This window comes from Chelonoidis abingdonii, chromosome 9 (genome assembly GCF_003597395.2).
Source record: "Chelonoidis abingdonii isolate Lonesome George chromosome 9, CheloAbing_2.0, whole genome shotgun sequence".
Lineage (NCBI taxonomy): Eukaryota > Metazoa > Chordata > Testudines > Testudinidae > Chelonoidis > Chelonoidis abingdonii.
The window spans coordinates 86,280,624-86,308,036 of record NC_133777.1 but is presented as its reverse complement, the minus strand read 5'-3'; the positions used below and the strand labels follow the sequence as shown (position 1 = coordinate 86,308,036).

The 27,413-nt window shown below is 48.6% G+C and overlaps 1 protein-coding gene across 19 annotated transcripts in view; it reads right to left on the bottom strand.

Moving 5' to 3' along the window:
* Nucleotides 1-27,413, bottom strand: part of PPIP5K1 (diphosphoinositol pentakisphosphate kinase 1) — a 222,927-nt gene that overhangs the window by 187,054 nt on the left and 8,460 nt on the right. For all 19 annotated transcript variants that reach the window (XR_004372082.2, XM_032768637.2, XM_032768645.2 and 16 more), the window contains 14 exons: nt 27,318-27,408; nt 24,786-24,871; nt 24,161-24,315; nt 19,014-19,115; nt 18,514-18,675; nt 9,937-10,058; nt 9,325-9,426; nt 7,765-7,851; nt 7,234-7,309; nt 6,523-6,632; nt 5,472-5,557; nt 4,849-4,977; nt 3,235-3,356; nt 1,159-1,341 (listed from right to left, as the gene is read on the bottom strand). Coding sequence is in view for 18 of the 19 variants with exons in the window: in XM_032768637.2 (XP_032624528.1) it covers nt 1,159-1,341; nt 3,235-3,356; nt 4,849-4,977; nt 5,472-5,557; nt 6,523-6,632; nt 7,234-7,309; nt 7,765-7,851; nt 9,325-9,426; nt 9,937-10,058; nt 18,514-18,675; nt 19,014-19,115; nt 24,161-24,315; nt 24,786-24,871; nt 27,318-27,408 (1,613 nt within the window). In the remaining variant the exon portion in view is untranslated. The remainder of the gene's footprint in view (nt 1-1,158; nt 1,342-3,234; nt 3,357-4,848; nt 4,978-5,471; nt 5,558-6,522; nt 6,633-7,233; nt 7,310-7,764; nt 7,852-9,324; nt 9,427-9,936; nt 10,059-18,513; nt 18,676-19,013; nt 19,116-24,160; nt 24,316-24,785; nt 24,872-27,317; nt 27,409-27,413) is intronic.

The following is a 27,413-nucleotide window of genomic DNA, read 5'->3' as shown; positions in this document are numbered from 1 at the left end:
TCACCTGCGGTGCTCCAGGTCTTCAGCGGTGAGAGCGTCTCTCGCTCTGCAGGTCTTCGGCGGCATTTCGGCAACAGGACCTTCAGTGCCACTGAAGACACCTGGAGCAAGTGAAGGGCCTGCCACCAAAGACCTGGAGCACTGCCCGGTGAGTAAAAGCACCACAGCAGAGGATGCCTTTTGGGAGGGGGGGGGGGAATCGCTCCCCCTGTTCCCTCCACCTGACTATGCCACTGACAAAGGCAACAAAGTGGTAGATGAAATTCAATGCTGATAAATGAAAAGTAATGCACATTGGAAAACATAATCCCAACTATACATATAAAATGATGGGGTCTAAATTAGCTGTTACCACTCGAGAGAGATGTTGGAGTCATTGTGGATAATTCCCTGAAACCAACCGCTCAAATGTGCAGCAGCAGTCAAAAAAGCTATCAGAATGTTGGGAATGATTCAGAAAAGGATAGATAATAAGACAGAAAAATATATTGCCTCTATATAAATCCATGGTACGCCCACATCTTGAATACTGCATGCAGATGTGGTCACCCCCCCCATTTCAAAAAAGATATACTGGAACTGGAAAAGGTTCAGAAAAGGGCAACAAAAATGCTTAGGAGTATGGAAGGGCTTCTGTATGAGGAGAGAGAAATAAGAATGGGACTTTTCAGCTTGGAAAAGAGACAACTAAGGGGGGGATATGATAGAGGTCTATAAAATTATGACTGGTGTAAATAAGGAAGTGTTACTTACTCCTTCTCATAACACAAGAACTAGGGATCACCAAAGAAATTAACAGGCAGCAGGTTTAAAACAAATGAAAGGAAGTATTTCTTCATACAACACATAGTTAACCTGTGGAACTCTTTGCCAGATGATGTTGTGAAGGCCAAGATTATAACAGGGTTCAAAAAAAGAACTAGATTTTAAATTCATGGAGGATAGTTTCATCAATGGCTATTAGCCAGGATGGGCAGGGATGGTGTCCCTAGCCTCTGTTTGCCAGAAGCTGGGAATGGGCGACAGGGGATGGATCACTAGATGATTACTTGTTCTGTTCATTCCCTCTGGGGCAGCTGGCATTGGTCATGGTCAGAAGACAGGATACTGGGCTAGACTGATCTTTGGTCTGACCCAGTACAACTGTTCTTATGTTACCTTTTCGTAATCCTCCTTGCAGAACTTGGCATCCTTCTGCATGATTTCGTGCAGCCGTGCCTTCACTCTGTGCTGGCAGCTGCTCAGGGAGTCGCTATCACTGTCCAACAGCCCATTCATATTGGCACTTTTTACCATTTGCACCAAAATGGGGGTTAGCTCTCCCTCCAGAGCCAGGAGACCCTAGAACAGAACAGAAGAGGATTTCAGCTCAGTGGAATGCAAGCCAGCACACTTTCTAGCAAATTTCATGACAAGTTTCTCCTTCAAATCACCAAATGAAATCCTAGCTGCTGAGGATGGTTTTAACTATGGCAGTGTTTAGGAAAGTAAGTGCCAAAAATTCTTTCAGTGCAACTAGAACTGTTGTAGGTTTTGAGTGGAGCAGTCCTTGGTTGCCTAACACACCCTTGAGTCACTGACTTCTAAAGGGGTGGAACCATTTATATAATGAAAGCTCCCTGCAAATCAGATTCCAGAAGACACTCGGATTTCCCATTAGTTTGAATGGTACCCACAGACACTTCCAACCTGTTCCCTACCCCACATTGTCATTTGGGACATTTCACTGCTCATTTACAACCAAGTGATTACCAGAGAAATACAACTTAAACCAGGATTGGCCAAAAACTTACTGACCCTCTGAGCCTCAAATGACAATCTTCAGAAGTTCGAGAGCCGGGTCACACCCGCCGGGGCTTGGGACTTTAGCAGGAGTGGGGCTGAAGCCTTGAGCTCTGGCAGACTTGCTCCGTGGGGCTGAAGCCCTGAGACCAGAACCCTCTAACCCCACCACAGGGCAGAACCCCGAGCTCCCACCCACTCTGGTAACAGAGAATGAAGGGAGGGGCTCCATGAGTCACATTTTAACTGTAAAAAAGTCACATGCGGCGCGTGAGCCGCCGTTTGGCCACCCCTGCCTTAAACTAAGCAGTCCTCTGAGAAACAACCTTCTAAGCAACAAATACCTGGAAGCATACAAATGGCGCTGGCATCATGCACACCCAGGATACCAGCTGAACAACAACTTCAGGGATCTGACTGATTCATTACCAGGCTTCAACTAATGCTCCAGTGGCTGTCAAATGCAGCAGAAATATGAGGATCATATTGCACTGCCAGTGCTGCCCCATGTAAATGTACAGTCTCTGAAATGTGGACAGTCTCAGACACCTCCATTAGGACAGCAAAGGGGTTACCCACAGGAGAACTCACCCTGAATATCATCTGGGCCTGCTTTAAAAGGAAAATAATTATTGAGACCTATCTAGTGGAGTTTTGTAGCAGCTTCAGATGGTGTAGATCAGAGGTGGGCAAACATATCTGGCCTGCGGGACCGTCCTGCCCAGCCCTTGAGCTCCTGGCCCAGGAGGCTGGTCCCTGGCCCCTCCCCTGCTGTCCCCCCTTTCCCGCAGCCACGCGGGCAGCGCTCTGGGCAGCGGAGCGCTACACTCCTGTCGAGCAGAATGGCAGCGTGTCCAGCTCCGGCTGGACAACGCAGCTGCCAGACATGCTGCTCTGAGCGGCATGTAAAGGGGCCAGGGGGTTGGATAAGGGGCGGGGGGTCCCAAAGGGCAGTGAGGGGACAGGGAGCAGAGGGCAGTTGGATGAGGTGGAGGTTCGGGGGTGGAGGGGTGGTCAGGGAACGGGGAACAGGGAGGTTTGGATAAGTGTGGGAGTCCCGGGAGGCCTGTCAGGGGGCGGGGGTGTGGACAGCGGTTGAAGCAGTCAGGGGACTGGGAGCAGGAGGGTTGGATAGGGGGTGGGGTCCCAGGAGGGGGCAGTTAGGGGACAAGAAGCAAGGGAGTTGGATAGATCAGGGATTCTGAGAGGGGCAGTCGGGAAGGGAGAGGGGGTGAGGGCCAGGCTGTTTGGGGAGGTACAGCCTTCTCTACCCAATCCTCCATGCAGTTTTGCAACCCCAACGTGGCCCTCGGGCCAAAAAAAGTTTGCCCACCCCTGGTGTAGATCCTTTGCTGCCGGCCATCAGCCCTACAGCCAAGAACCGCCTCTGGGTTATCTGGTCTGCAGCAGACATGGCTGTGAACTGAGCAGATGCCGTAAGAGATGAGTCACCTTTGCAAAAGCTGCTGCCGTCATCTGAACCCTGCCCTCATCTGAAGCATAGATCTTGAGGTCATGACGGTAGGTGCTGTGCAGTCTGAGCAGGCCACACCCTGGGAAGCCAGCATAGTCACCTGGAACAGAGAGCAGAGTCTCAAACACAACTTTCAAACATCAACAGCCGTCAGCTGCTAGGATCTGTCAGTTAAATGAACCTCCAAAATTCTACTCCTTTAGGGAACAGATACCTTCCTGAGACAGTTACAGTTCTCTGCAAAGTTCAGTCACACAGAACTCAGTCTTTGGGTTTGCACAGAATGCAGCTGTGGTGGGGAAGGCACTGGCTAATACCTGACACAGGCTGAAAAAAACAGGCTAAGAGTTCTACTGATCCACTGTAGGATGGGACCGATCCACGTAGTCCTAGCTTCAGGGCACTGGCCAGGAAGCAGAGAAATCATCATATCCAGGAAGGGTTGGTGTCAACAAGTTACTGTTATTACAGTGGGTCCTTGTAGTGAGGCACAGGGGCCTCCTGCTGAGACACGGGGAGGAATGACCGCAAACCCACTACAGCTCTTAATTACTTGATGGGAACAAACCCCTGAGTCAGTGATTGGGCTAAAAAAGACCACCTGGATATTCAGAGCCATTCCTATTGACAGCCCATTACTAGCTCCTAAATGACAAACTGCAGAGCCCTGTCTCTACCAGAGCCTCAGAGGGAGGGGGACAATCACACACTGTATGATTAGAGTTGCAAATAAAATCTCTTCTGGGATCTGGTTTATTAACAGACTAAATAAACTTCTACTTCCACTGCAAACCCCTTTCTGTCCATGCCTGTCCTGTCTTCCACAGTCCTCTTTCTAGGGACTGTGACTAGTCATTGCTAAGGCTGCAAGTCTGTCATGGGGGTCACAGATTCCATGAATTTCTATGACTTCTGCAGCGGCTGGTGCTAGCTCGGGGGCTCTGCAAGCTGGGCAGTTCCTGGGCCGGCAGGAGCAGTTTGGATGTGTGGGAGGGGGCTCAGGGCTAGGGGAAGGGGGTTGGGGAGTGCAGGAGGGCGCTTACCTTGAGGTGGGGGGCCCTCCAGCACCCACTGGCATGGCCACCTGCACTGCCCGCAGTGCCCCACCCCATAGCTCCCATTGGCTGAAGTTCCCAGCCAATGGGAGCTGCGGCAGCCAGTTCTTGTGGTGGGAGCAGCGGAGCCCCTGCCCTGGCGCCTGCCTCTGCCGCCTAGGAGCTGCAGGGATGCGGAGCTGGGTAGGAAGTCCCTTCCAACTCCAAGTTCTCCAGGTCTGCTTGATTTTAAAACATTTATCACTAGTAGATGTTGTTTAACATCCTCCTCTGTTACAAATGGACTGGAAAGTAGTTAGTCACCCTCATGTGACACAACCACATCATCCTCCTCCTTTCCAAACACAGAACAGAAATAGTTATTGAATTAAAGCAGTGGTGGAGCCCTGAGCCACTTATGCTACTAGAGCCTAATCAAGAGAAAGCATTCAGATGCATGCATGAGTCCAGTCACCAATGGTGATTAGCAGGCTATGTGTGGCCTCTGTGCACAGTCAGAGACCAGGACTGATGAGCAGCACAAGAGGGAAAGCTCACCTTGGCCTCCAGGGTACATACAGCGAAAGGCCCGACCAAGCTCTTCTGCCTGGACCCTTCCTGCTGGGGTCAGCTCTCCACCCCATTTCAGCACTAGTAGCAGAGATGGGGAGGGCTCCTTACGGGCATCTAAAACAGATTAACAGTCAGTCACCTTACTATAAAACAGGGGCACAGGCTCCAGAGACCAAGGGGCCTACAGGGCAATGGCAGAGAAGTTTCAGCATGGGCATGATTTCAGCAGGCGCTGGATCAATCAGAGCCTGTTTAATAGACTTCAGTGAGTGTATGATTAGGAGGCTCTAGATTTTGAGGTCATAGGGGTCAAGTTTCTAGACTTAATGACAGAAGTTCAAGACAGAGCATGTCAACTCCAATCTGCCCTAACGGACGGGGGTATGGGTTTCCAGTCTTTTGATGGCATAAAGCATTCAGGTGTTAGCTCCAGTAGGTCTTGCCATAGTGGCAGAGGGGGCATGCATTCGTCCTTCTAACCAGCACTCTGCTCTGTCCCCACCACCCCAAAAGTGCAGTCCAAGCTGGGGTGACAGAGCAGCATACAGGTACTGAGCCCCAGGGATTAGAATCAGTCTGAGAGGGAGCGTGGGGGAGGGGGGTTTAACCTTCATCTTCACTGGAAGCTTTTGGGTGTCCACGAGGCAGGTAGGTTAGCTGCACCTTGCGGTTAATGCCAGAGAAGTGTCCGTACCTGTCACAAAGGGAGAGCAATCAATACCCTGGCCCAATAGTCCCCAGGCAGCAAAAGGCAAGGCCACTCAAGCTCCCTGCAATGCCCATTTCCTGGCAGCACCACTAAGTGGCCAAGTTATGCGCTGGTGCTCTACATCTGTGACCCAGCATACAAAGCTGGCAGGTTTGCCTGCTGCCTCATTTAACAAAATGGTCTGAAAACAGAAGACTTTCTGCAACTCAGAAGTCAGTGTCCAGGGGGCTTCAGACACTCTTAATTTCTATCTATACCTTTGACAGATGAACACAGGGTCCCATAGGTCTGCATCCTAGGCCCAAACAAGGGGAGATCTGGTCTACTTATTAGATTTGGGCTTCTGTATGTTGGAGATACCATGAGACCACCATGTCACCCATTACGTTGGCCCCATAGGCTATTCCGCAAGGCAAACACAAGACCAAATCCAGGAGGTACTGGATTCACCAGGCCTGCATAAAGGTTTCAGTTTTCCTTTTGTTGCACTCTTGGTGTTAACAACCTCCCTGAGCAAAGCTACCTCCATTCCATTTGCAGATCTCTAGACAGAGGACATTATATGCACAAGTGCTGTGCATCAAAGGGATGATTTTTCTTTTTTTCCAGCAGTGGAAGTTCCCCGTTGTCACAAGAGCATTGCTAAGTCAGGGCATTTGGCCTTTCTACACCAAACCAGAAGACGTCATGCTTACAGTGCCCAAAAAATAAGAACTGGTGCTTGTGGTGCCAGTTTTGGAGCAAGCCCTGCTGGTGTCATCCTCCAGGTACTGCTCCCTCAAGAAGGTGGCTGCAGCCTTTCCCACCCTTAGGGGACTGGCCAGGCAGGACATGAGCAGTACACAGTGCTTCAGTAATGTGTGTCTCCCTTCTGTAGCTGCACTATTATTCTCCGGGGAGTAGGGAGCCCTAACATGAGCCCCCACCTCACCCGACTCGCTCTTACTCACATCTCCAGGACAGTTTTTAGCTGCTCCAGTTTGGACTTCCTCTCCTCTATCTCACAGTCATTGTGAGTTCCCAACTCCACCACTAGCAGGCGCGCAATATCCAGCACTTCCTGTCAGGGATAACGAGCACCATCTATCATGTACCCAGAGATTTTGTACTCCCTACCCCTACAGTGCCCCAAGGCTAACAGACACCCAGCCCCACAGTCACCCACTCTCCTCCCAGTGAGCCACGGAGGATGGGCATTCAGATAGCATGCACCTAGCTCCATAGTCGCTCACATCATTGAAAGTGTTTCCCACATTCATCTGCAGGGACATTTTTAATCTCCAAGACACAGCTTTAGCCGGGATAAGTTAGGGCTAGTTCTAGTTCCTTCCACTTTCAGGTTGCAGCTCTGTCCTGCTCAGGAGCAAACACAAGACTGCAATTCCTTCAGTTCTCAAAGTCTGAGGCGCTCTCTCACCGAGACAGCGCCATGATGGGAGAGCAGCAGGACTGACATTGTGGTTCTACAGCAGTTCATCTTTCCTCAGGTTCTTGCCCACGAGCAGTCCCTGCTGGAAGCTAGTGACAAGACCTGCTGTGTGTGTAAGATGGGGAGTGTTCAGGCAGTGCTCCTCCCATTGACCATCCACACAAAAAGCTCTCTCTTGGATCCAGATCACCCAGGTCTTCTGTACAGTGACCCCAGGAAAGTCTCCCCTCACCTGCAGCTGCTCTGGTTTCTTCAGTTTCAGCTTCCCTGTCTTGTAGCCATCATATTTCTCAAATAATTCAAAAAACCTAAACAGACAAACAGACCTAGTCAGATTCTCAGCTCTTCCCATGCCAAGGGGATGGTTATCCTCTTCAGCGAGAGCTGGCATGTCTACAGGCTCATCCCTACCCCCCAGAATTCCCAGGAAAACAGGTGCTTTCAGCCTGAACTAGGAGAAGGAAAGAGTAGCCAATGGTTTGTCTCCTTTGCAAGTGCCCAGCAGGAAGTCCAAGATCTTGTACTTTGAACAAGCCTTCATCACAAGCTGCCCTCTCCCAGTGCTTGCATGGAAAATGCAGGAGCTTCCTGGGGCAGGCTAGATTGACTGAGTGGAAGGTATTAGCTGTGAATGGAGCTAGAGAAAGCATGGCTTCCCATGCAGTGGGCTCTCATGCTTGGTCCATGACCTCAGCAGCTAAGCACTCTACCTATCATTTCCCTTGACTGCAAGAGTCCATATCCCTTCTGCTGCACCCTTTACCTAGAGTGTTTAACCTCCATCTTCATCTTCTGTTTGGGGGTGCGGTCTCCATGTCGTATCACTGCAATAACACAGCGCAGCTCCATCCTAGGGTGGAAGAAACCAAAAAGCAGATGCCCTGTCAGGAGACAGCACCCTTTCCATAGACTCCTCCCTCTCCCATTCCAACACCAACACAAGGAGACAGATCCTCTTTTTGCAGAAACCCCTTTCACCCCCATGCTCTCAGAAGTCTGTTTCAGCATTAGAAAGCCTACACTAGATCTGGGAGAATCCCCATCATCAGATGCGGTTAGCCCAACCCAGACTGGCACACAAGTTCAGAGCCTGCAAGACAGGAGTCAAAATGCTACAGTCACATTAACACCACAGCAGACAGAGTCACAGCATTCACAAGTTGACATGTAAGCATGAAGCAACAGGAGACTCTGGTGGTGTGAGCTGGGCCAGATGTTAGGGTAGCTGTAGGAACAGGACTTTGGACTGTGCCAAACTGCTTTCAGGAAGTGCCCAATTCCACTTGGGGAACACAGAAATGACCAGACTGGACCAGACCACTGGGACAAACACCTGTCTCTGCTTTTGGCCAGTACCAAATGAAAAAAACATGCACCAGGCAGTTCTGGGACAACCTGTCCCAGGGCTAGTTTCCTCTGACCCCCGTTAGTTAGGCCAGCTTATGCCCAGAAGCAGGAGCAATGATATCACTTCCAAAACTTTCCAGTAATTACCACAGTAACTCTGGCTGTGCTTATTATCCATATAAATGGCCAATCCTTTTTCTGAGTCCTGTGCAGAACTTTGCCACAATATGCAATTGCGGCAATGAATTCCACAGGCTGTCTTGTGTGAAAAAAATATTTCCTTTCATCAACTTCAAATCTGCCACCAATCAATGAAATTGACTGTTCTCAACAACCTTTCCCAGAAAACAAGAATAAGAGAACTTCCTGATCTACCTTCTCCAGATCAGTCATTATTTTGCACATTTTTATTTTACCCTCCTATCTGTCTCCTCCCTAAGGTAACAGTTCCAATCTTTTCTCTCTCTCTCTTCATAGGAGAGTTTGTCAGGCTCCTGTTCATTATCACCTCTCTCTGCACCCCATCTATTTCTGGTACAACCTTTTTATGATGAGGTGACCAGAAATGACCACAGTATTCTAAATGAGGACATCCCACAGATTATATAATGGCATCAGGATACTTTCACTATCCCATTCCTTCAGTATCTTACCAGTTTTGTTTTGATTGCAGGAGGCTGTCACCATGACACCCATGTCCCTTCTCTGAGTTGATAACGTTCCTTTAGAACCCTCAAAGGCATATGAATGGTTCACATTATTCCTCCAACGTGCATTAGTTTGCATTTCTCAGCACTCAATTTTATCCTTCGTTGTGCTGCTCTCCCCTAGCTTGGTTAGGTCTCTCTAGTGCCTTACAGTCTCTGTGTTCTGCACAGACCCAAATGCTTGGAGGGGAAGCACAATGCTATGGAGGAGTATGGCAATACTTGGCTACCCATGGGGGTACCCTTTGCTGGGGCTAACAGGTACTCACATGGTGCCTGAAGTTGTGGGGACAATGGGAATATCCTCTGCCTCTGTTGGGATGGACCAGGGAATCTGGAACTGGGGAGCCAACTCCCGCATGATTATATTCCTGGAACAGACCAGAACACAGGAATCTCATTCCCTTAGCAATCTGCACCCAGTGACAAGCTCCCCTAGAATCCCCCTCCATCACAGCCTTGCTCAAAACCCATTATGCCACAGACGGTGCTTCCTTTAGTCCTGCACACACACTCAAGTCAGATTTGTCATGTCACAGACCCAGCAGGAGAGCTAAAGAGTGCAGCGTTGGCATCCTTTGCATTAGGCCAACCAATCACTTTCCAAGTATCTCCAGTACAGTAGCTGGGTTCAGTAGGTTATAAGAAGGCCAGCTCGACTACATCTGAAGATACTACTATTGGCTGGCAAATCTGCATCTCAGAGAAATTAACCCCTTACAGCCTGGAGCTTCCCCATCCTAAGCACTTACAAGTTTCAAATACAAAGCAAGTGTTCCCTGCTGAGCAGTTCGTTGAGCTCTCCAGCATAAGGTGCACAGGGTTATACCACATACTTGGAGGAGCTCCCTCAAACACACACGCTTTACTTTTGTACATACCCAAGAATTTTGGCGCAGTCATCATAATACTTCATGGAGTTCTTCACAAAGCTGAACCCATTCACATCACAGACAAAGGAGTGGCCATTCGCCCGCAGAAGGTCAAACCCACACACTGTCTGCTGCATGAGGAGGAAATAAAGGGCAGGGGATTCAGACAAAGCTCCCCAAGAGCTCAGGGCTCGGGGCAGGCAGCACAGGCCCAGCCCAGCCGCCATGAAAAAGGACTATGCGGCACAGGCCTAGCCAATACACTGTGCAGCTTGGCTCCTCAGAGGCCTTCCAAGCTCTGCTTTCTCTGGCAGGAAGGCTAGGACCCTCTGGCTTCAGCACCCCCATACCACCAATACACACACTTCATGTATTCTGGGAAAGAGAAAAGAGAGGAGTGAGTTACTAGTAACTGGCCCTTTCAGGTAAGCCTGTGTATGTTCACATCTGTGGGATAAAGGGGCTGCACCATGAGCAAGTGAACTAAGACAGCAGAACTATCACAACAAACACAATCTCTGGGTGCCATGTCAAGAGTGTAAGAGAAGTGACTACACTCCTGCACTCAGTCCTTTGAACTCAAACCTCAGCTGAGGGGAAAAGCCATATACAGAGCTCTGAGAAGCAGCATTACCAAGTCCTAGGATGAAGACAGCACAAAGGTTACCAAGCAAGCTATCTTAAGTCTCAGCTGAGTGCACTGGACATCTCCAAAATGTACATGAATGTTTGCAAGGTCATAACAATAGCAATACATAGCCCAATTCATTTGGGCAGCCTCTGAGCAGTAACAGACCGACCCCTGGTCTCACCTGCATATAGCTCAGAAATGGGGAACTTGTGGATAGGTTTGGTTCCACACAGACAGGGTCCCATATGTTTTGCAACTCCACAGCCATGGCATTTGTGTGGAACTGTTTTCCACAAGCTTTCTCCTCAACCACAAGGACTAGAGAAAGGAGGCTACTTACCAGTAACTGGGGCTTCAAGATGTGTGGTCCCTGTCTGAATTCCAAATGTGGATACGCACTCATGCCATGTGCCGTAGCCAGAAGCATTTTGTATTGCAACAAAGTCCATTGAACCGCACATGCAACGTGCATTGTCTGCGTGCTTGCATCCAAGGCTACAAGAGGCCATGTGGGTCAATGCTGCTCCAGTATCCCTCTTACCACTAAGCAATGTAGTTCGTAGCAGAGGGGATGGAGGGCAGGTATCAGAATCCAAACAGGGACCACACACCTCGAAGCATCTCCAGTTACAGGTAAGTAACCTCCTCTTCTTTGAGCGATGGTTCTATATGGTTCCCAAATGTGGGTGATTAGCGAGCTCTGCACAGCATGGAGGTGAGTGTGAGGACCTGCGAGAAGTCATAGGATATGACTACACTAAAAACTTAAGTCAACCTATATTAGGTCAACTTACAGCCAGTGCAGTAATTACTGTGGTGGCTGATGTCCACATTACCCTCCTTGGGTCAGTGGTACACACCCTCACCAGGAACACTTCCACCAACTTAAGAGGGGTAGTCCAGTATGAGGAGCTGAGAGACCAGCTTCAGCTCCCTGCAGGGAGCCCAACTGCCCTATATGCTCCTGGGCTCCCAATGGGCTGCCCCCTCCCCTCGCCTCCCCGTTCCCCACCAGGAATGGGGGAAGCTACCTGGGCTTCTTGCCCCTGAGTGGGGTCCAGCTGCCCTGGCTTCTCACCTCACCCTTCTCCCCTGCCTGCTCCCTGCCCGGAGCTGGGCAGCCTTGTCAATTTCACAGCTCCAGCATGGAGCCAGAAGTTGACAAGACAACCGATGTTTGGGAGGGGAAGGGGGAGGGGGAGGGGGGGAGATAGGCCTTCTCTTCTCCCACTTGGGAGCAGGTCCGCCCAGGCCCCCTCTTTCACCCTGGAGTGGGATCCAGCCACTCTGGACTTCTCCCCCTGTCCCCATTGGAGCAAGAGTCCACACGCCCATGCTTCTCACCTCCACTCCCGAGCAGGGCCAGCTGCCCAGCTCCCCAGGGAGCAGAGAACAGCTGGGCTTCAGATGCCTGCCTCACTGGAACTGTGAAATTGACAGCCAAAGTAAGTAACAGTGTCTACACAGACACTGCATCACCCTAACTACAGCCTGGCTACACTACGCGTTTATACCGAATTAGCAGCGTAACCGATTTAACCCTGCACCCGTCCACACAACGAGCCCTTTATATCGATATAAAGGGCTCTTAAAACTGATTTCTGTACTCCTCCCCAACGAGGGGAGTAGCGCTGAAATCGTATTGCCATGTCGGATTAGGCGTTAGTGTGGCCCGCAATTCGACGGTATTGGCCTCCCGGGCGGTATTCCACAGTGCATCATTGTGACCACTCTGTGAAACCAGTCTGAACTTGGATGCACTGGCCAGGTAGACAGGAAAAGCCCCCGCGAACTTTTATGCGATTTCCTGCTTGCCCAGCGTGGAGCTGCGATCAGTACGGGTGGCCATGCAGTCCCAAATTCAAAAAGAGCTCCAGTATGGACCATACGGGAGATACTGGATCTGATCGCTGTATGAGGAGACAAATCTGTTCTATCAGAGCTCCGTTCCACAAGACAAACATGCTAAAGCATTGAAAAAATTCCAGGACTATGATAAACAGAGGCCACAAGCAGGGACTCACAGTGCTGGTGACAACCCGAACGAAAAGCCAACGAATCAATATGGGACAACTCACCGAGGAGAGAGCAGGCGACTGAGGACTCGAGGCTATGCCCACAGTTCTGCAGTTCTCGAAAAGCATTTCCATTCTGCGAGCTCCCATTGCCTGAAGGTCAAAAACATGTTGCCAGTTGTTCAGGGAAATGTCGCAATTTACCCCCCCCAAAAGGCGAAAAAAATCTTGTCTCGCCTCTTCATGCACCTTATGTCTAATGATGCTCGCTGATAGACGGGGTGATGCAGACTAAACAGCAGCACACCTCTCCCCTCTCCTCCCAGTCAGGACGGCACGTACAACCATGATGATAGCCATCCTCGTCGTCATATCCTGTGAGTGCTCCTGGCGGCCTCGCGGGAGGTCGACAGGGGCTACCTGGGCCAAAAGAGGAATGACTCCTTGGCATTCCTTCCTTGGTGCAATAGGCCTGGTAACCGTTCATCAAGCAGCTGAATGCGAGCTCCTCTCCCCCCCCCCACTTCATGTCTAGCGAGATTCTGATCATCATAGCAGCGGGAGGCGTGCTTCCTTCCCACCCACCTTAATGGAGTGCCTGCCTGGATAGTCATAGCATCTTGAGCCGCCTCCCCTCCTCATCTTCCACTAAACAAGTCAGTGTACTTATTTCCTGCCATCTTTATCACTTATCATCCAACCAAACAGGGGACACTGCCACGGACCAGAGGGTGTGGGCAGGAGGGAGCAACTGGGTGGGGTTGTTGCAGGGGCACCCCCTAGAATGCATGCCAGCTACAGCATTCTTGGGGAATCTCTGGGGCTCTGACCCGGAGCAGCTAGTGCTCTGGTTTCTAGTAGACTGGCCCAGTATTCTAGCAGGACTGACTATTTTAGACAAAACAAGAGGGAATGACCTGGGGAGTCATTTCCAATTGTCCATCAGCCCCCAGCCAACCTCAGCGAGGCCAGCCAGGAGCACCCATGACAGCAGCAGATGGTACAGAAAGACTGATAACTGTCATCTCATCACCAATTTACAATGGCACAGCAGACGGTACAGAACAACTGGTAACCATCTCTGCTACTTTGCAAAGGCAAATGAATGCTGCTGTGTAGCACTGAAGTTCTGCCTCTGTCAGTGGCATCCAGTACACATATGGTGACAATGACAAAAGGCAAAATGGGCTTCATGGTTGCCATGCTATGACGTCTGCGAGTGCAATCCAGGGAAAAAGGGCGCGAAATGATTGTCTGCCGTTGCTTTCATGGAGGAAGGAATGAGTGATGACATTTACCCAGAATCATCCGCAACACTGTTTTTGCTCCATCATGCACTGGGATCTCAACCCAGAATTCCAATGGGTGGGGGAGACTGTGGGAACTATGGGCTAGCTATAGGATAGCTACCCACAATGCAACGCTCTGGAAATCGACACTAGCCTCGGTACAAGGATGCACACCACCGAATTAACGTGCTTAGTGTGGCCGCGTGCACTCGACTTTATACAATCTGTTTTAAAAAACTGGTTTTTATAAAATCGGAATAATCCCATAGTGTAGACATACCCTACACCAACATAAGCCCTACGCCTGTCACGGAGATGGAGTTATGTAGTAGGGCACATACATCGGCAGGACAAGGCTGTAGTATAGATACCGACATAATTAAGTCGACTTAAGCTGCCTTACATCGACCTAACTGTGTAGTTTAGATCAGGCCTTAGTCTGTAAAAGTGTGGCCGGTGGCCACATCTACAGCCACTCTGGGGCAATGGTATAGTGAGCGGTACAGGTGTGGATGGGGACGCCATGTGGCTACCTGGCAAATGTCCTGCCACGGCCCATCCACGAGGAAGGTGGACATGGCAGCATGCGCCTGTGTGGAATGAGCCATGACTCCAGGGGACAGGGGTACACAAGAGACAGAAGCATTCAGAAATGCAACAGGCAATCCATTTAGAGATGGGCTAGGAGGAGAGGGCCTGGCCCTTGCAATGTTTGGCAGTGACGACTAGGAACCTGGGTGAAGCGCGGAAGGCACAGGTGCATTGGAGATAAAAAGGCTAGTGCCTGGCAGATGTTAAGCGACTGTAACGTTCTGATCCTGTGGAAGGCATGAAGGTTGGGATATAAAGATGGGAAGGTGGATGCTTTGGTTGAGGTGGAATGCGGAGGCCTCTTTGGGAAGGAATTTGGGGCACAGGCACAAGGAGACTGTCTTTGTGGAAGATAAGTGGTGGAAGGATCAGCCATCGTGGCTGCCAATTCACTAACGTGTCTCACCGAGGTGATGGCCAACGAGATCACCACCTTCATGGAGGTGGGCGAGAGAGTAGGTTGTGAGGAGTTCAAAGCAGGGCTTTGGAGCTGAAGCGGAGCCGGAGCACAGCTCCAGGTGAAAACCTGCAGCTCCACTGCTCTGGAGCTGCTCTGCGCTCCAGTTCTGGGCTCCACAGCAAAGCCCTGGTTCAAAGGGTGCTTTAGTAGTAAGGGCAGAGAGAACGATATTCAGGTCCCAAGAGAGGCTAGGTTTGAGCACTGGTGAGAAGGCACTGAGCAAACCTTCGAGGAAATGAGTGGTGGTTCCGTGAGTGAAGAGGGAGAAACCATCTACCAGAGGGTGGAAAGCACAGTGCCCACCCCCACCCCCAGTGAACCCATATGGAGGAGTGGGAGAGACCCGACAGTTTGAGAAGGTGGTCCAGGAGGTTAGGAATAAACATGGAGTCCAGCGGAGAATGGTGGCAGCGTGCGCAGGTCGTGAAATGCTTCCATTTTGCCTCACAGCAGATGCTGGTGAATGGCCTCCTGCTGTGCACGAGGCTGTCGCATATGGGGGTGTGGAGCGCACCTGGTCTATGTGCAAGTTCATCCAAATACCAAGCCGTGAGGTGGGATGGGGTGGGGGTGCTGGAGTCATCCTTGTGCCTGCATGAGGGGATGCAGGTGGGTGCGGATGTGGACTGAGGGGGGGCAAGTGGAGAAGGTCTGTGAACCAATACTGGTGAGGCCAAAAGGAGGCTATCAGTATGACTGTAGCCTGGTCCCTGCAAATTTTGCGCAGGTCCTGTAGGAGGAGGGGAATGGGTGGAAAGGCATAGTGTTTGTTTTTGGTCCACGGCAGAAGAAGGGCATCGCCCTGTGAATCCACTCCCAATGTTCCCTTGGAACAATAAAGGGGGAGTTTGTGGTTCTTGCTGGTCGTGAAGAGGTCCCAGCAGGGGTTTCCCCACCCAGGGCTGGATTTCCAATTAGGCACAGTAGGCACATGCCTAGGGGCACCAGCGTTCTAGGGTCACCTAAAGTAGGTTAAAAGTTTCATTTTTTTTAACAGAAAACACAAAAGATGCAGGCAGGGGGAGCAGATGATGCTGTACCTAGGGGGTTCATAAGGTTTAAATCCAGCACTGGCCCCACCAGTGGAAAAATGGAGCGTAGTATGGATCATGCAGTTCCCACTCGTGATGCATGTGGAAGGACCTGTTGAGTGCATTTGCAAGGGACTTGCTGGCACCTAGAAGATATGTGGCCTGGAGCAGGACATTATGCATGATGCATTCGTTCCGAAGCCTGATGGCCTCTGCACAAAGAGCGGGAGACCTGGCACTGCCTTGCTTGGTGATACAGACAATTGCTGCCATGGTGAGAAGAACATGTCTGGATGTGTGCGCCCCTGCTGGGGATGATCGTGGAAGATGGGGCATAGAGAAAAAAAAAGTGAAGAGTTGGCAGGAGGGGGGGAGAGAGGGGAGGCAGAGAAATCTCAGAAATTAATGGAGAGAGGAAAAGTACAGAACTGGTAGAAGGGAAAATAACTTAGGATATAGATATTCAGGCCTGTCTGCAAAGACCTATATTTTAAGAATTTAGGTGTATTCTTATCACTTAGCTAGTTATAAAGATATAAAAGAAAGAATCAAAAATCACTGTCTGTCTGTGTAATGGCCTTCTTTTACTGTGACAGTCTGAGGTCTGGTTCTTCAGCTAAGCAGCCATAAACTGGGAAATGTATGGTCACCTCCTCACATTCAATAGTCATATTGAAATACGGCAATCTGGGGCTGTTAGGAAGGTGATTCAATCTATCACCTCCAGAGAAAGGGAAGAGCCTAAAACATGTAAAAGGAAATTTAGTTTGATAGTTTTCTGTCTGGTAAGAACTCATTTATCAATAGACACAGCTGAAGAACCCTTATGTCTGTATAGATGTAGTTGTGAAACCCTATGTCTGTATAGATGTAGTTGTGAAATTCTCACTTCTGTATTGTTTTGTATGTTTATTTGCATGGTCTCTGTCTGGTTCTGTAATTGTTTCTGTCTGCTGTATAATTAATTTTGTTGGATGTAAACCAATGAAGGTGGTGGAATATAATTGGTTAAATAACCATGTTACAATATGTTATGATTAGTTAGTTAAATTTCAGTAAAATGATTGGTTAAGATATAGCTAAGCAAAACTCAGGTTTTACTATATAGTCTGCAGTCAATCAGGAAGTAAGGGGGGGAGGGGAAATGGGAACCAGGACTGGGAATGGGAGAAGTAAAATCATGTTTTGCTAAAGGGGAAAAGGGGAACAGGGGATGGGAACAGGGCCACAGGCAAGGCTTTGTGGTGTCAGAGCTGGGAACAGAGACACTAAGAAAGGAAACTGGAATCATGCTTGCTGGAAGTTCACCCCAATAAACACTGAATTGTTTGCACCTTTGGATATTGTTGCTCTCTGTTGATACGAGAAGGACCAGAGAAGTGAGAGGGTGAAGGAATAAGCCCCCTAACAATAACAGTAAAGACAACCTGCCTGGGGAGAGGAGTCATTGCAGAGTGAAGGCAGTGGAACAGATTCCAGTGTCTGGAAGGGGAAGCTCATTTGAAGTTTTCACACAGAAACAGGGATCGATTTGCTGTGCCTGGGGCAAGTCCAGAGGTGGCTGGAATAAGACAGCTGAATTGCTGGAGCAGGTCTGTCAGAGCCCAGACAGCGGAAGGCACTACTGGACAGAGCCAAGAACTGTCAAGAATCACCTCAGCACCCTCCACGGGAAGGGGCAGTCTCAGGTCATGAGTAAGTACATGGCAACGAGCTGAGACCCGGGTAGCTATGGAGGGTGAGCAGGAGCATTGTGGATTGCACCAAGAGGAACAGCTGAACCAGTGCAACTGCAATGCCTGAGTCTCCCATCCACACTAGGACTCCAACGCTGCAGAGGAAGGGGTTTTCAAGACTGGTTCTAAATAGGGCAATCACACTGGTGCTGAACCCCTGCGAAATGCAAGGAGCACTTCCACATGCAAGCACAGGACCAGAACCAGGGGACAGCAATGCCAAAAAGTATCTAATGTACATGGGCCCAACAGCAAAACAGACACTGAAAGAGTGGCAGAAAACATGCACCAAGATGTACATGAGAGTGGGAAAGAGTAGTGAAGGAAGGGACAGACCATGGGAGTAGCAGATGGCAGGCCACAAGTTAGAGAGTGACACTAACCAATGTAACACATGCAGGCTAGATGTTCTCAGCCCAGTGCAGCTGAAAACACAGAAAACGTTTGAGCTGCTCCCTTCCCCCCACCCCAACGTCCCCTCAGCTTGCCTGACTGGTTACAGACCTCGGTCTCAGGGGTGTCAGGACCAATGGGGTGACAGGCTGTGGCAGAAGTGGATGCCTGGGGCACAAACAGGATGTTTCAGGGAACAGTCTGTTACTCCCACAGAAGGGCAGGGGGGAGGGGGAAGGATAGCTCAGTGGTTTGAGCATTGACCCACTAAACCCAGGGTTGTGAGCTCAATCCTTGAGGGGGCCATTTACAGATCTGGTGCACAAAAAAAAAAAAAAAAAAAAAAGTTGGGGATTGGCCCTGCTTTGAGCAGGAGGTTGGACTAGATAATCTCCTGAAGTCCCTTCCAACCCTAATAGTCTATGATTGGATGCACAAACCTTAAAGGCAACACAGACTTTCCTGGCAACTAACTTTTCCATGGCAGTCAGCATGACCGGATAGCGGATTTCTTTCCCCTCACTGTCTCGTTCAACTTTCCCATCCAGAGCAGGGGACTTCCGGGCTTCCGCATGGGCATAATCCGGCCCAACTGTGTACACCTGGGTAGAGACAGAGGTGAGCTAGGTGGCCTGCATCACCAGATTATCAAGCCAGGTTCCAAAAAGTTACAGCTGAGCAAACACACAAACTAGCTAGAATCCACCAGGACACACTTGGCCTGCAGACATATGGAGAAGTGGAATGGAGTTTGGTGCCACACACTCTCTTCATTAATGTCTGATGCAGACAAGCATTAAATCCTAACCCTGATCAGGCAGTGCTGTCAGCGACTCATATATGGAGGGAACACTCCAAAGAGTTCTCAGCAGGACTACTAAGGCCACAATCTGGCCAAGGAGGCAGCCATCCCTCACTTTCACTCCAGCCTTCTCCTCACCTTGACATCAGTGCCATCTGTAGGCATGAACTCCTCGTAAATGTATGAGCCCGTTTTCCGTACACAGCTTTCAGGGGAGTAAACACTGCTCCGGCTACCAATCTGAAGGCAAAAGATGAAGAGAACCTCAGAGGGGTTAAAAAGGGTGAGCTAAAATATGCTCATGCAGGATCCAATGCTGCGGGGGGGAGAGGTGGGGGAAGAGTGAGGAACCACACAGGCCAGGCACCCTAACAGCACTTATTAGTCTGTCAGTCTGCTTGACGGTGGATAAGTCTCTCTCTCACACAAACACACAGCAAGCCACCTAGCAACACACAGGGAAAAGTACTTTCCCTTCAAATCCTCCTCTTTCACGATACAGTGTTCCCCTGTTTGGACTCTGCCTAACAAAGAACTAAATGGGAAGTTTAAATAAAATCAAATTCAGCCACACAAGAGCTTGGCAATGTAAGGAACAGCACTTCCTCCCTTGGGAACAACCTAATCCAAAAGGCTGAGCAAAGAGGGATGGAATGGGACCCTTGAAACTGGGTATGAATCACAAAAATGCAAGGATGTAAGGGACCTCAAGAGGTCATCTAATCCAGCCTGCAGCACTGAGGCAGGGGCAAGTAAACCTAGACAATCCCTGACAGAGGTTTGTGTAACCTGTGGTGGGGATTCCACAACCTCCTTTGGAAGCCTGCTCCACAGTTTAGCTATCTGAATAGTTAGGAAGCTTTTCCGAATATCTAACCTAAATCTCCCTTATGCAGATTAGGTTCATTAGTTCTTGTCCTAACTTCAGTGGACAGGGATAACACTTGATCACCATCTTCTTTATAAGAGCCCTTAACATATTAGGAGATAGAGGTGAGACCTGATAACAGTCTTCTTTTCTCACAGTAAACATGCCCATTTTTTTTTTTTTTTAGCCTTTCCTCATAGGTCATGTTTTCTGACCCCGTTAACATTTTTGTTACTCTCCATCTTTCCTAAGGTATGGGATCCAGAACTGGACCAGGTACTCAACTGAGGCCTCACAGTACCAAGCAGAGCAGGACAATTGCTCCCTGTATCTTACATATGACACTTCTGTTAATACATTCTAGAATAATAGCCTTTCCCACAACTGCACCACATTGCTGACTCTCCTTCAATTTGTAATTCACTACAACCCCACAAACAACAAGGAGTCTGGTGGCACCTTAAAGACTAACAGATTTATTTGGGCATAAACTTTTGTGGGCATCTGAAGAAGTGAGGTTTTTTTACCCATGAAAGCTTATGCCCAAATAAATCTATTAGTCTTTAAGGTGCCACCGGACTCCTTGTTGTTTTTGTGGATACAGACTAACACAGCTATCCCCTGATACTATAACCCCAAATCCTCTTCAGCAGTACTACCACCTAGGCAGTTATTACTCATGTTGTAGTTGTGCACTGGATTTTTTCTTCCTAAGTGCAGTACTTTGTACTTATCTTTACTGAATTTATTCTTATTGATTTCAGATCAGTTCTCCAATTGTCCAAGTCATTTTGAAATCTAATCTTGTCCTACAAAGTGCTTGCAGCCTCTCCCAGGTTGGTGTCATCCATAAATTTTTAAATCTTACTCACCACTCCATTATTCAAGTCATTAATGAAAATACTGACTATTATCAGACTCCTATCAGACTCCACTAGAAACACTCTCCCAGTCTGACAGAAAACCGTACTCACTCCAATTTCGGTCTTTCAACCAGTTACACACCCACCTTACAGTTATTTCATCTAGATCAGTGTTTCCCAAACTTGGGATACCACTTGTGTAGGGAAATTCCCTGTCGGGCTGGGCCAGTTTGTTTACCTGCTGCATCTGCAGGTCCGACCGATCGCGGCTCCCACTGGCCGCGGTTCACTGCTCCAGGCCAATGGGAGCTGCGGGAAGCGGCAGCTACTACATCCCTTGACCCGCACCGCTTCCCGCAGCTCCCATTGGCCTGGAGCAGTGAACCGTGGCCAGTGGGAGCCATGATCAGCCGGACTTGCGGATGCGGTAGGTAAACAAACCAGCCTGGCCCACCAAGGACTTTCCCTACACAAGCAGTGCCCCAAGTTTGGGAAACACTGATTGAGACCATATTTCCTAGTTTGCTTCTGAGAATGTCATGTGGGACTATGTCAAAAGTCTGACTAAAAAATACAAGATATATTGCATCTACTGCTTCTCCCTATTCACTAGGCTAGTAACCCTGTCCAAGAAGGAAATTAGGTTGGTTTAGTGTGATTTGTTCTTGATAAATTCATGTTGACTGTTATTATTAGCCTATTATCCTCCATGAGCTTACAAATTGATGTTTTAATCTTATGTTCCAGTATCTTTCCAGGTATCAAAGTTAGGGTGACTGGTCTATAATTCCCAGTGTCCTCTTTGTTTCCCTTTTTAAAGGGAGATTCTGTGTTTGCCTTTTTCCATTCCCTGGCACCTCACCCATCCTCTGTGAGTTCTCAAAGATAATCACTAACAAGTCCAAGATTGTTTCAACTAGTTCCTTTAGTACCTTAGGATGAATTTGGTCAGGCCCTGCCAATTTGAATACATCTAATTTACCTTAATATTCTTGTTAACTTCTTCTCTCCCTATTCTGTCTTGCAATCCTTTTCCCTTGTTGTTAAATGTTAATTGTGTTAAGCATCTGGTCACAATCAATCTTTTTAGTGAAGCCTGAGGCAAGTTAGGCATTAAACTGACATGATCTGTTATTAGCTCTCCTTCCTTGCTAAATAGTGGACCTACACTTTTATTTTTCTCTTGCTCCTAATGTATTTATAGAACCTCTTCTTCTTCTGTCCTTTTATGTCCCATGCTGTACATAATGTATTCTGTGCCTTAGCCTTTCCAATTCTACCCCTATATCCTTGTGCTATTCTTTCATACTTATCCTTAGCAATTTGTCCATGTTTCCACATTTTATAGGTTTCCTTTTTGCTGTTCCACCTTTAACATTATCTATGAGAAACTGTCAGCAATCCTGAACAACTTTTCCCCTTAGGTAAAGTCCCATGAGAAGAAAATCTACCAGTTCTGAGTCTGTAAATTCTGCATTTTTGAAATCCATTATCATTCTGCTGCTCTCACTCCTCCCTTTCATTTGAACCATTAAATCTATCATTTCATGATCACTTTTATCCAAAATGCCTTTAACCTTCAGTCACAAACAATTCCAATTCCTCCATGTCAGTCAGAATCATATCTAAAGTGGCTGTCCCCTAATTACTTCCTCCACCTTCTGAAACAAGACATTGTCCCCACACAGTAAAATAACTTATTGGATAATAGCCACCACATATTGTTGTTATGCAGGTGCTAGTATTAACTCCATAATTCATGCGAAGTCAGAAGTTTTCAATTTAATGGAAACTTTAAACATTTACTTTTTAAAAATCGTATTGATATGATTAAAAAAAAAACAATCCACGGAATATAAATTCTGATGCTATTTGAATTTCCTGGTGGTTTGAGAAAAAAAAATGACTCAGTACAGAGAACAAGAGTTCAAAAAATCACCTCTTTGGGCATTTTCACGTCTCACTTTTTTGTACCTCCTTTTGCAAGAAACCTACAGTACTCCAGCCACATTGTTGCTCTTAATGCACCAATTGCTCAAAATACCAGCTATACAATCGCCGCTCGTCTATAGAGCATTTTATAACTTTTTACCTATAACTGAAAGTTTGTGCACTGCGCCAAACCTGCCAATTTGACAGCAAATCTGTCATATGTGAACACTACCACTCACTTCTGAGGGCAAAGAGACCAAGAGTTCAAACTTAAACTCGTCTATCTGCTGTTTAAATTCCCATGCAGTTCACTACCCATATCATTGACTAAGACAATAAACCCCCAATTCAGATGGCAGTCAGGGAAATGCAAAAACAAAAAATCATTAATGCAAAACTTTAGTAGTGCCCTCAACATTGCTAAGGTAGAATAACTTCCCTGCTGCATGGAATGTGGGAATCAGATGTGGTGATCTATTGATATAACTTGATATAGAAGTAAATGAGTTACAGTGCAAGTTTGATACGCTGGTGTCTGCATTTGTGTTGTGTCTCTACAGAAGAAGAGGTAAAAGCCATATGGAGTGCTGGACTGGACTGTTGACAGCACTGTAGGCAATATAAAAGTGGAAAGAAATGCATAAGTCTTTCCCCCAACCTATTTCCATGTTGTGAAGGTTTTGGGTGGATGTAGCATATTCTAATGCAACCTTAACTGTCACTAAATAGTCTTTGTTTGACAATTTCATATTTGTATTGTGCTAGGCATATTCAAAACCTAGAGGAAAAGCTGGTCCCTGCCCTAAAGAATGCACCAGCTAAACAAAAACCAACAAATCATGGGGGAAGGGATAAAAACAGATAAGTAAAGCCTTGAGAGTGACAGCAGACATGGAGAGCAGAGTGCACACCAGAGTGAGATGCAGTATTCATAGAGAGGTTGGTGATGTGCAGAGTAGGAAACCTTTAGATGTGCCTCCAGAAGTCCCAGCACTGCCACGCTAGTGAGCAGAGCTCCAGCATGGATCCGCCAGCACTCAGCTGTTACTCTGGAGTGTGGACACTCTCCCTCGTGATAGGTTAACCTCCCAGAAAATCTTTCAAGGGTAGACTACTGGAGTTAATTCTGTAGCATAGATACACCCAGCATGAAGTTTGGGTGCTAAGGTATCTGAATGAAAACTGCATTAGCTGGTACTATCCATGACTTCTAGTGATCATGTTGGTGGGATGAGCACTTGAGCAACCTTCATTTGAAATGTACTAGGCTTTTTTTGGGCTGTTCTATTGCTGTGTGTGGTGTGATTGAGCACATAAGCCAGGCACTGCTGCTGGAACAGTCTCTTCAGCAATTCCTGACTCACTGTGATTTAACTACATATTCTTAACATGGCATTAACAGATTTTTGCATTTAACAACAAGATCTCAGTCAGCTTGAAACCAGATTCCCCCCTACTCCCTCCAGAAGGCCCCACAAGCCTTTCCCAGACCCAAGGACTCTCCTTCCGGTGGTGCATCTCTGGCCTCAAGGAACATGAGAGTTCTATCTATCTGCCGACAGGCACGCACTGAAGTGTCTGCCCCACAGCCAATGGCCGCTGGCAACTGGAGTTCCCCTCACCTTCCGGAAGAGCCTCTGGCTGCCCCCACCTGCCGAAGTTGGGTAGTAAATATAAACATTGTGATCCTCCGCACTGACTGGCTTCTCTACAAACGGCTTTGGGAAAACGGCTCCATTCACCTCCACTTGGTCCTCTCCCTCCACTAGGTTGCACTCTGTAGACAAAGCACAGCAGGAGCAGGTCAGGAAAGGGGGGAAGCCTGCTTCAGGGGACCCAGCTCACCATTCTACCCCACGTCTGGGTCAGCAGCATAGACTGCAAATCAGGTCTGTTCAGGCTTGCCATCAAGGTCTGATCTTTAACAGCAAGTCCCTTTTAGCACCATCCTTGGAGGCACTCCTTTGGTGGAGTCTGATCACAGCCATGCTGCCTGGGCATTTGGGGTGTGCTGCATAGATACTTGGGAATAGCATCAGGCTGGCTCTCTGAGGCCTTAGTAACCAAGGGCAGACAAGGGAGCCAGGCACACCAGGTTGTTTGTAAATTGAGGTTGAGAAACATCAGCATCCCTGTGTACTCAAGCTCTATTCCCAGACTCTTCTGAGGCCGAGTCACCTAAAGCGCAGCTCTCTGGGGAGATGAACTTGCCATCTGTCACTCCCACTGCCCCCTGGGTACACTCACCATCTGGCTTGTCAGGGTCTCGATTGAGCACAGCGTAGCGGGGCAAGTCTATGCCTTCCTCCTGCAAGATCCGGTATACTTCTCGCCTGCAAGGGACAGGACAAGAAGTCAGTGGCAGCCAACACAATAGGTGGAAAGGTCATGGCTGTGACCTCGACATAAAACTTGGAGATTTATCACTAAGTCGAGTGAATACAACAAGGTCTATGTTTGAGGTTCAGCATGGATGGGACTAGAACCCAGGTCTGCAGGATGGCTGGCACCTTCATGCCACCACCCAGCAACCATGGTAGGACCACAGACATCACCACATAGACAGACACCACAGGAAGTAACACCTTGAAAGCCCAGACCAACAGCTTTCCTTGGGGTCCCTTATTGGTCCAGCCACTCCACTGAAGCCCAAGAGGAATTCCAGGAATGCCTATGCAGCAAGATGGACTCCCTTGCCAGCTGTAGCAATGGACCTGCCTCTCGGCTTGCTCTTGGATTCCTGACCCCAGCTCTGACCTCTGGTTCCTGTCTGTTGGTGCTATTCCAGGCCTCTAACAGCCACTACTCTAACCACTAAGCATGCCACATTGCGTGACCACTGCACCTGACTGCCCAAGCCCCAGTCATGACACTAAGGGAGGCAAAGCATCTGCATGCACCTGCCCAGAGATGTCTGCCTCGCATCCCTCATTGGGATGCCTGTGAGCAGCAAAGCACTGCCCGTCCTGAACTAGGATGCCTATGTCATGGATCCACGGGACTAATGCTATGGCTCCCAGTCTCTTGGAGGAATGCCTTCAGTGTGCCAGATCTCCTAGGGGTTTCACTCTTCCTCCAGGGTAAGCCATGCAGATTCCCCACCTCCTTAGACTGGACCTCTGGGCCTGCAGCCCCCTCTTCCCACCGTAAGCATCATTCAGCGAGTCCAGCTCAGACTCCTGATGGAGACTTGTACACTCTTACGGAATTAATGCACCTCACCCAGCATTTGTAGTGACACTCACAACTTGTGAAAACAGTCGGGTTTATTAATCAATTGGAACACCACCTAGGGACGCCTTAGGGTAGTATAGAGAACTGAAGGTTAAACTCAGTCCATTCCGGTCAGCCCAAGCCCAGCCATGCTGCAGTGAACCCCTTGGTTCAAACTCTGTCTTGCCATCTGACCTCCTGCATCAGACCAGGTAAGAGCCCTGACTCCTTCCAGCTGCCAGCTCTTATCCCCCACCTCGTAACTCTCCTGTCCTTCGATCTCAAGCTGGGGGTTGTTGTTCAGCTTCCTTAAGTAGAGGTGGGGAAATTCATAACCTTCTGGGTCATTGCTTGCTAGGTGTCAATGTCCTGGCAACTGGATTTGCCACTGGCTTCTCAGATGCTCCAATGATATGGAGATTAAGGCCCAGACAGCTGGGCAACACCCACACCTATGTCACTCAGCCTGCCCTAAGAGCAAACAGTTCTTTTCCACCTCACTGGGTAACAATGTTGCATATAATAGAAACAGACACAAACAGAACTCAAAAATATTACAAAAGATTCCCACTTTGTCACAGCCTGGTGGTAGCTGGGTGCCCATCATACTCACCTGCACCCACCCAACCTGGACACCAAGGGACAGCAGAACATTACCTTCAACCCCCTCCAGCACTGGACAGCAACAACTAAGAGTGGTAGAGACCATACCACAAGAAACCTCCACCTTGGTCAGGGACACCTAACAGCAGCCGAGTCCTCGCATCCACAGGTCCCAAATGGGGAAGCTATGGTTTTCACACCAATAGCTACCTTCTTTGCATCTGAACTTGAGGGTATGTCAGCCACACAACTCCAAGGCAGTGTTTCAGGCATTCAAATCTGGAGGGGAGGGCTGGGTGTGACACTCTAGCCCTAAACATCCAAGGCCAAAGTTTTCAACCCTTGCTGCCTAGCTCTGACTCCTAATATATTTAGATATAGGACTCCTGTATATTTAGATATACAGTCTGAATTAATTAGGAGCTGGGCACCCACAAATCAGCTGGTGTTCTTGAGAGCTGCAAGTGCTCAGACCTACTGGAAGCCTGGCACTTACTTAGGAGCTACCCTTTTGGTATTTAGCTACAAAATGTTGGCTGTTCCCCCCCTTCTCCAGAATCTCACCTGCCCTTGCTGCTGTCACTCCTTGCCTCCCCTACACTGGGATCTGACCTGTCCTTGCTAATCACTCCCATCAATCATTCTGTGAGCTCACTCCCTTGTCCTACTTCACCCTGTCCCTCCCACTCACTGTACTAACCAGGAAAGCTCAAAATACACCTGCTTCCAATCAAAGTCAGTCCATTCCTTCCCCTTACATCATCCCACCTGAAAGTTATGAGATCACCTCCCAGAAATCTGCTAAATAGAGGCAACCAAGGCCCCTCCGTCCCTTATACCCACTAGCACATGGAAGGTGAAGCAGCAGGAGCATTTGTACAGCACCCTGAGGGAGATCAGGAACCAGTCAGGCAGTTCACCCACAGGGGAAGGAAGGAGATTCTCCGGGCACTGAACTCCTACCTGTCCTGGATGTAATACTGCATATCAAGGTCATTAATCAGAAACGGATTGCACAACTTGGCGTAAGCAACTGCCTTATCCAGAGGGAATCCTGAA